General features: G+C 41.5%; 2 protein-coding genes across 2 annotated transcripts; both read right to left on the bottom strand.

Annotated features, from left to right (window-relative positions):
- Positions 1 to 435: 435 nt before the first annotated feature.
- LOC100704022 (tubulin alpha chain) lies at positions 436 to 3,970 on the bottom strand. The gene is made up of 4 exons (XM_019345068.2): positions 3,814 to 3,970; positions 1,869 to 2,091; positions 1,637 to 1,785; positions 436 to 1,553 (listed from the first exon to the last, which is right to left on the bottom strand). Exons 1-4 carry the CDS (start codon positions 3,814 to 3,816, stop codon positions 576 to 578), a joined length of 1,353 nt encoding a protein of 450 aa, XP_019200613.1. The 5' UTR covers positions 3,817 to 3,970; the 3' UTR covers positions 436 to 575.
- A 2,336-nt stretch (positions 3,971 to 6,306) lies between these two features.
- LOC109194646 (tubulin alpha chain-like) lies at positions 6,307 to 8,763 on the bottom strand. Its single transcript, XM_019345378.2, has 4 exons — positions 8,644 to 8,763; positions 7,727 to 7,949; positions 7,495 to 7,643; positions 6,307 to 7,411 (listed from the first exon to the last, which is right to left on the bottom strand). The coding sequence occupies exons 1-4, from the start codon at positions 8,644 to 8,646 to the stop codon at positions 6,434 to 6,436; spliced, it is 1,353 nt and encodes a 450-aa protein (XP_019200923.1). The 5' UTR covers positions 8,647 to 8,763; the 3' UTR covers positions 6,307 to 6,433.
- Between the last annotated feature and the right edge of the window lie 204 nt (positions 8,764 to 8,967).

Raw genomic sequence — 8,967 nt, 5'->3', positions numbered from 1 at the left:
CCTTTAAATGACCTCAGAAGCCATATTGAGATGGTCTGTGGGCTGATCGTGACCTTCAGGTCTTATTTTAGTCATACAATCTACAACCAGAGGCCACCTTACATTATTACACTTTCGTTAAGAGTTTAGCTTTTCAAACAATAAATACCTCTGTTCTTTATGTCGTAAAGCAAAAAATCCAAATTGAAAAAATAAGAAGAAATTGAAACCTGTAAAATGCTTTGGAGCTCTTGAGTAGATGTAGAAATTATGAAAATGATTCATCTCAATCGCTAGTCAAGTAGATATCAAGTTTGATTTTTAATTGCTCATGTACTCATTGTTAAAGATAAGCAGCACCCGGAAGAAAGAACTGATGATGTTGAAAGAATAAAATGACAAAATGAAGTGATCATGTCTCCATGTTACACTCTTATATCAAATAAAAACAAGTCATTTTAATTTTCATATGCATTTATTTATAGATGAAAAGTATGCACTCTGCTCCAGAGGAATGTGTAACAAGATTTGGTAGAACAATGTAACAGTGCTTCTGAGCAAACTTGCATAACTTTGATGATTTTATTACAATGAACCTACTCCTCACCTTCTTCATCTCCCTCACCATCAACAGAGTCAACTCCAACCTCTTCATAATCCTTCTCTAGAGCTGCCATGTCCTCCCTAGCCTCAGAAAACTCACCCTCCTCCATTCCCTCACCCACATACCAGTGAACAAATGCACGCTTGGCGTACATCAAGTCAAACTTGTGGTCAAGTCGTGCCCAGGCCTCAGCGATGGCGGTGGTGTTGCTCAGCATACACACAGCCCTCTGTACCTTGGCCAGGTCTCCACCAGGAACCACAGTGGGTGGCTGGTAGTTGATGCCGACCTTGAAACCGGTGGGGCACCAGTCCACGAACTGGATGGTGCGCTTGGTTTTAATGGCAGCAATGGCAGCGTTGACATCTTTGGGCACCACATCGCCACGGTACAAAAGGCAGCAGGCCATATACTTGCCGTGGCGAGGGTCACATTTCACCATCTGATTGGCTGGCTCGAAGCAAGCATTTGTGATTTCTGAAACAGTTAACTGCTCGTGATAAGCTTTCTCTGCAGAGATGACGGGGGCGTACGTGGCCAGGGGGAAGTGAATACGAGGGTAGGGCACCAAGTTGGTCTGGAATTCTGTCAGATCAACATTGAGGGCACCATCGAAGCGGAGCGAAGCAGTGATGGAGGACACAATCTGGCTGATCAACCTGTTCAGGTTGGTGTAGCTAGGACGCTCGATATCGAGGTTCCTACGGCAGATGTCATAGATTGCCTCGTTATCTACCATGAAGGCACAGTCAGAGTGCTCTAGGGTGGTGTGGGTGGTCAGGATGGAGTTGTAGGGCTCAACCACAGCGGTGGACACTTGGGGAGCTGGGTAGATGGAAAACTCCAGCTTTGACTTCTTGCCGTAGTCGACAGAAAGGCGTTCCATCAGCAGGGAGGTGAAACCAGAGCCGGTCCCACCGCCGAAGCTGTGGAACACCAGGAAGCCCTGAAGACCAGTGCACTGGTCAGCCTGAGGATGGAGAGGGAAAGACAAAGTTAACAAGATACAGTTATATAGTTTAATTTGCCGATAATGACTCTGAATTTACCCACCAGTTTGCGGACCCTGTCCAGAACAAGATCAATAATCTCTTTGCCGATGGTATAGTGTCCACGGGCATAATTGTTAGCTGCATCCTCCTTGCCAGTGATCAGCTGCTCAGGGTGGAACAGCTGGCGATACGTCCCACTCCGCACCTCATCTAAGGAAACAGACAGACATTTTGTTATTCAAACTGACTCACATATTGCACTGCTATATTTAGCCAATGATAACAATGCTTACCGATCACAGTGGGTTCAAGGTCCACAAAAACAGCTCTAGGGACATGCTTTCCAGCTCCAGTCTCACTGAAAAAAGTGTTGAAGGAATCATCTCCTCCGCCGATGGTCTTGTCACTGGGCATTTGTCCGTCTGGCTGAATGCCATGTTCCAAGCAATAAAGCTCCCAGCAGGCATTCCCAATCTGGACGCCAGCCTGTCCAACGTGGATGGAGATGCATTCACGCTGTGGGAAGAAAGACAGGTCACTTAAATGTTCACACTTTTTTCACTACAGATGATATGGGTACCAAAAACCTTATCACTTTTTTCACCTCCCCGACCTGTTCACCATTTACAGGGTTTGTACGCTTTTTTCAGGGTCAAATTCAAGCACTTTTTAAGCACTTTCAAGGTCCCTTTTTAAGCTTTTCCAGCACACAGTTGCAGCAACTGTGACGTTCACTAGTAGAACTGACACACAAAACAAAACGACTACACTACACACTAACTACACAAGACAACACACTAACTTGAGACTCCAAACATGATAAACATCACAAATCTCTCACGTACCAAAACTCTCTCTCTCTTTTTCGCTCACTCGCTCTCTCCCTCTTCCCAACAACCAAATACCACATGTTGCCGTATCATTTTTTGATTGGTCGACATGGTACATTTTTCCACCAATAGGGAAGGAGTGTTTTTTCTTTTTTCACTCACAAGCAAAGCGTGTTTGCTAGCGCTCTCCATAAAAAACGTGACCTACCAACACAATTTAAAAACTGGTATATAGCTTGAAGTCCGCACGTTCGACCCAAGTTGAAATGGAGACTCTGGGTCCGTCGACCCCAGAGGGTTAATCAGAAAGCCTTAAGTTAGCTAGTTATGTATCGGGCTAATGTTTAAAGCTTTCACTTGAGTAAATTAACTCATATTACTGCTAAGTAATGTTAGCTAAGTTCACAGCATATTCCGTAATAGCGCTGCCATACTGCATCACACTCAGTGCATTTCAATCATTTCTCCAGCGAGTTTGATAGCTAGCAAAATAATAACCATAATTTAAAAAAAATAGCATGTGTAACGTACGCGTACTGGAAAATTATTTACTAGGACTCACCTATCATGCGACTGGAGAACGCAAACTCCGCCATTGTTGTTTTCCATCAAACACTCATTAAAACAGCAACCTACAGGTATGTTAGCGCACTCATCCCCGACTGTCCGAGGGAGGGGCGGGGTCACATATTGAAACAGACGCAAGGCAGCCCAGGCGGGGAAATTTTGCTTTTGCGTCTCACTTTATTTCTCTATCTGATAAGAAAACAATTCAATCAGATAGCTATTTATTGTGAATGAAATACAGTTACATTTTCAAGCACTTTTAAGCACCACATCTGAAATTCAAGCACTTTTCAAACCTTGAAAAGACGACATTAGAATTCAAGCATTTTCAAGGATTTCAAGCACCCGTACGAACCCTGCATTTATCCAGGTCAAAAACCTAAAACCTAAACTAAAGAGCAAGTTATTTCAAAAGGTGTCTTAGAGAAGATAGCCACACAGCAACTGAGCACCAAGAGCTATTAAAGTCCACTGGGACGCTGGGCCAGATGTTGTCACTGACTGGATATAAGCCACACCTCTCCAATGCACAACAGGCCGAACGGAAAGCGGGGAGGAATGGGTTGTCACAACCACCAAAAATGCGCCAAGTCATCTCCCCACGCCCCAAATCACACTTATACCCTCCAATCTTCCTGATAATTAAAATTATGCGACCTGTCTGATTATCAAAGAGTAAAACGTAGTTCCGTATACTGCCTTCCATGTTCCCGTTTCTACTTTTCGGTTAAAGGCAACGCTTCCTCCCTCGTTCCTTAGAACAGCAGATTAAAAACTGCGCACCGACATATCATCAATAACCAACTGCCAACATTTGGCAGAGCTTTTTAAAAATTCTTACCATTTTGTTCTTTGGTCCTTAGAGTAAAGAATATCAAGAAAAACTCGACAACAAATCCTACAAACCAACCGTTAGGAGTCGATCTAAGAGGAAATAATGACGCAGACAGCGCTTTCGCGCCTGATTTGCGGAGAGGACCGAACCATTTCTTATAAATTAGGAGGTGCGCGGATTACTATATGCTTAATTTTATCCAAAAACAAAAAAAAAACAAATCACTAGATTAATCCGGAATAAAGTAAAAGGCGTCTTCTATTAATTATAGAATAAAAAATGTAAATTTTAAACGTACAAATATCTTTTATGCCTCTCTAGTTTATAGACCCTTAGATTCGCCCTGACTTCCTCGGACCGCATTTCTAGAATCATTTTACGTATCGCCTCCTGGCGGTTTGGATGATAAATGTAACTCATGTATAACTTTTAACAATTTGAGTACAACCAAGTAATTTAAATTTTAATACAGTATTAGTACAATAAAACAGAATTTTAAAAAATGTGTTTCTTTCTGTGTCTTCATAGCTCTGCCTTCAATTACATACGTGAAAAGATGACGCAGCCAAACAGGTCACACTGCGAGAAGAAATCGATCAAGACTATTGATCTATGCAAAAATACAAAGGTGTATCCCACCAAGCAATCCCTTTGTATAAATTGATGTTTTTGTTTTCTTTCTCTTTTTTATATGTATTTATTTTCTTCATAAAAACACAGTATACTCGCTGCTTCACATTTACTCACATTTTCCTCTATATTATTATGTCTATGTTATTGTGTTGTCGTTCAATGATCACGTTGTTTACAGAAAGGGTTTTTTTTAAGCCAACAATAAGAAGTTCAAAATTATGAAAACCAAACAAAACAAAAACTTCCCATCTATATGCCGCTGTTCCTATAAGCAACAGATGCTCCGGCAGCTGAAGTCCGGGTAATGATCGTTGGCGGCAGGAAAGCTATACAGTTTGTAGAGTGTAGAAAACGGCGAGCCAAATCAAACAGGTTTGTGTTTGTGAGACGAGAAAGCTGATCCTAGGTAGGATTCCTGAACAACTGACGGAGAAACGGTGTGCTACACCTGGCGCACGTGTTTACAATCGATGCCAGAAACCGGTGAGACAGAGCGGGACGTTAAACCTCTTCCGCTGAAGCCTCTGAACATGTTCGGCAGGCAGTCCCTGCTTGTAGTTACGATTATTAACAGGCATTTCTACTTTCGACCACTTAAAGTATTTATTTGTTTACTCATCTTTTTAAAATAAATGTAATTTAATTAATTACTTGACCTATTTACTAGATATATCTTTTGGAGGCAATATTGACCAGAAATATTACTATTAAAAAGTAAATTGAATCAGGAAACTTAAAATAATATTAATATCTCCGTTGGGTGGCGGTAACTATTTCCCAAATCTGTGTCCTTAAATTTAAATATAAATTAGTGTACCAGTGACTGTATAAAGCACACAGCCTTAAATATATTTAATATTTAATACTGTAAGTATGTCATTAATTATGTGTTGTAGTTTCTAAATGTGACCACTGGGGGGAATCAGCATGGGTGTTTGTGAACAATATACAAACATGGAAGGAGGTAAGAATTTCGAATGGTATTTAAACGTTCTGCCAACTAATTTTTAAACAAGACCACAGCAGCGGTATCGACAAAACGCACTTCAGTTATCTAAAGTAAATATTTTTTAGATGAAATAACATGATTGTTTTTATGCTGACTGTGCATGTATGTTTAAGGTGTATTTTATTTTTCATTTTTCTGTGGTGGCTGTTCGGGGTAGAACTAAAAAAACATTACCATTGGCTCAGCATATACTGCCAGATGCACACCTTTGATTCCCAAATTAGTGGCCAGGGTCCCTAGAGAGTGACAAATCTGATTGACTGTGAGATTATAGTATATAGATTACTATTTTAATGTAGATGTTAGAAAAAAGAAAATCTGTTCCTCACAAATGGGATTTCTGTGTTTGGGTGGAATATGCTTTTTGTGAAATATTATAGACTTTCCTCACTAGACCCCAAACACATAATTAGATGAAACCAGATTAAATTTTACAGCCCCAAGCAACTGCTGTTTTATGTATTTAAATATTTAAGGTGAAAAGCTTTAAAACTGTTCTTAGAGTTTGAGTATCAGTGTTTAAAAAAAATAAGGCACTGACACCTTGTCTTTTAATTGCTCATGTACTCTTTATTAAAGATCAGCAGCACCTTAATAAAAGAAAGTGCTGATACTGAAAGAACAAAACTACAAAACAAAGTGGTCATGTCTCCATGTTCTGTAATATACTTGCATATCTATATTATTGCTAATATATATTGTAATATATCTATATCACTAAAGCACTTCTGGATGGATGCAAACTGCATTTCGTTGCCCTGTACCTGTGCATGTGCAATGACAATAAAGTTGAATTCTATTCTGTTGAATTCTATTCTGAATTCTATTCTACATTCTCACATAGCATTAAAACACCACATTTTCAAACACATTTATTTAAAGTTGAAAAATATACACAGGAATATTGTAACAAGATTTGATAGAACAATGTAACAGTGCTTCTGAGCGAACTTGCATAACTTTGATGATTTTATTGCAATGAACCTACTCTTCACCTTCCTCATCTCCCTCACCATCAGCAGAGTCAACTCCAACCTCTTCATAATCCTTCTCTAGAGCTGCCATGTCGTCTCTAGCCTCAGAAAACTCGCCCTCCTCCATTCCCTCACCCACATACCAGTGAACAAATGCACGCTTGGCGTACATCAAGTCAAACTTGTGGTCGAGTCGTGCCCAGGCCTCAGCGATGGCGGTGGTGTTACTCAGCATACACACAGCCCTCTGTACCTTGGCCAGGTCTCCACCAGGAACCACAGTGGGTGGCTGGTAGTTGATGCCGACCTTGAAACCGGTGGGGCACCAGTCCACGAACTGGATGGTGCGCTTGGTTTTGATATTAGCAATGGCAGCGTTGACATCTTTGGGCACCACATCGCCACGGTACAAAAGGCAGCAGGCCATATACTTGCCGTGGCGAGGGTCACATTTCACCATCTGATTGGCTGGCTCGAAGCAAGCGGTTGTGATTTCTGAAACAGTTAACTGCTCGTGATAAGCTTTCTCTGCAGAGATGACGGGGGCGTACGTGGCCAGGGGGAAGTGGATACGAGGGTAGGGCACCAAGTTGGTCTGGAATTCTGTCAGATCAACATTGAGGGCACCATCGAAGCGGAGCGAAGCAGTGATGGAGGACACAATCTGGCTGATCAACCTGTTCAGGTTGGTGTAGGTAGGACGCTCGATATCAAGGTTCCTACGGCAGATGTCATAGATTGCTTCGTTATCTACCATGAAGGCACAGTCAGAGTGCTCTAGGGTGGTGTGGGTGGTCAGGATGGAGTTGTAGGGCTCAACAACAGCGGTGGACACTCGGGGAGCTGGGTAGATGGAAAACTCCAGCTTTGACTTCTTGCCGTAGTCGACAGAAAGGCGTTCCATCAGCAGGGAGGTGAAACCAGAGCCGGTCCCACCGCCGAAGCTGTGGAACACCAGGAAGCCCTGAAGACCAGTGCACCGGTCAGCCTGAGGATGGAGAGGGAAAGACAAAGTTAACAAGATACAATTATCTAGTTTACTTTGCCGATAATGACTCTGAATTTACCCACCAGTTTGCGGACCCTGTCCAGAACAAGATCAATAATCTCTTTGCCGATGGTATAGTGTCCACGGGCATAATTGTTAGCTGCATCCTCCTTGCCAGTGATCAGCTGGTCAGGGTGGAACAGCTGGCGATACGTCCCAGTCCGCACCTCATCTAAGGAAACAGACAGACATTTTGTTATTCAAACTGACTCACATATTACACTGCTATATTTAGCCAATGGTAACAATGCTTACCGATCACAGTGGGTTCAAGGTCCACAAAAACAGCTCTAGGGACATGCTTTCCAGCTCCAGTCTCACTGAAAAAAGTGTTGAAGGAATCATCTCCTCCGCCGATGGTCTTGTCACTGGGCATTTGTCCGTCTGGCTGAATGCCATGTTCCAAGCAGTAAAGCTCCCAGCAGGCATTCCCAATCTGGACGCCAGCCTGTCCAACGTGGATGGAGATGCATTCACGCTGTGGGGAAAAAACAAAAATAACATGTCAATTAGATGTACACCTTTTTCTTTTAGATCAAAGTGAAGGGACACAAATTGAAAAATTTTAATTGTATACTTGGGAACAATGCCAATTACTCCGTGCTTTTGGGCCAAACAGTCTTTAAAAAGTATCCCAATCACAAGCATACTAGTTTTCACTTGACTGCTTTCTCCATACATGGTGTTGCTATGCAACAAATCTTTCCTTCCTTAACTACCGATGACATACGTGCTGTTGAAATTTCAAAATGTGTGCCCTTTTCACCTGGAATCTATGACTGAAAAAAAAAACTTAATGTTTGAGTGTAGGAAAAAAACGTTTTAACGAAACGGAATATTCAAGTGATAGTGAACAAAACAATTCTCTCCGTTCACACTTCAACCACCATTTTTTCCCCCTATCTGATCTGCTCACCATTTACAAGACATCTACTAAGCCTAAAACACAATAAAACCCCCTAATCATTTATATATTTAGACCACGCTTCTTGCATAACTATCACAGAGTAAAGTAAAATTCAGTGTGGAGAAATCCATGTTCCCATTTCTACTTTGGGGTTAAAGGCAACACTTCCCTCCTCACTCCTTAGAACTGGGGGAGGTCAAAAATGCGGAAGAAACATATCGCCCGTAACTGACTACTAAAAGTTTGTTTTTACAACGTTTCTTACCATTTTGCTCTTTGGTGTTTAAGCTAAAAAAACGGCAGAAAAATCTCAGTCCTACAAACCGACCGTTAAGCTTCGACGTAAGAGGAAATAATGAAGCAGATCATGACGCTTTCCCGCCTAAAGAGGATTGAACCATTTCTTGAACATTAGGGTGGAGGTGGATCACTGGTATGCTTAATTTTACCCCCCAAAATCTAGAAAAGAAAGTTAACCGCCAGGTTAATTCTGAATAAATTAAAATAATGTATATAAATTAAAATATAATAATTTAAAATTATAATAACTAAAAGCGACATTAACCCCCCTAGTTCACAAAGCCTTAGA

This window comes from Oreochromis niloticus, linkage group LG14 (assembly GCF_001858045.2).
Source record: "Oreochromis niloticus isolate F11D_XX linkage group LG14, O_niloticus_UMD_NMBU, whole genome shotgun sequence".
Taxonomy (NCBI): domain Eukaryota; kingdom Metazoa; phylum Chordata; class Actinopteri; order Cichliformes; family Cichlidae; genus Oreochromis; species Oreochromis niloticus.
The sequence above is the reverse complement of the archived record's forward strand: the minus strand, read 5'-3'. Positions and strand labels throughout refer to the sequence as shown.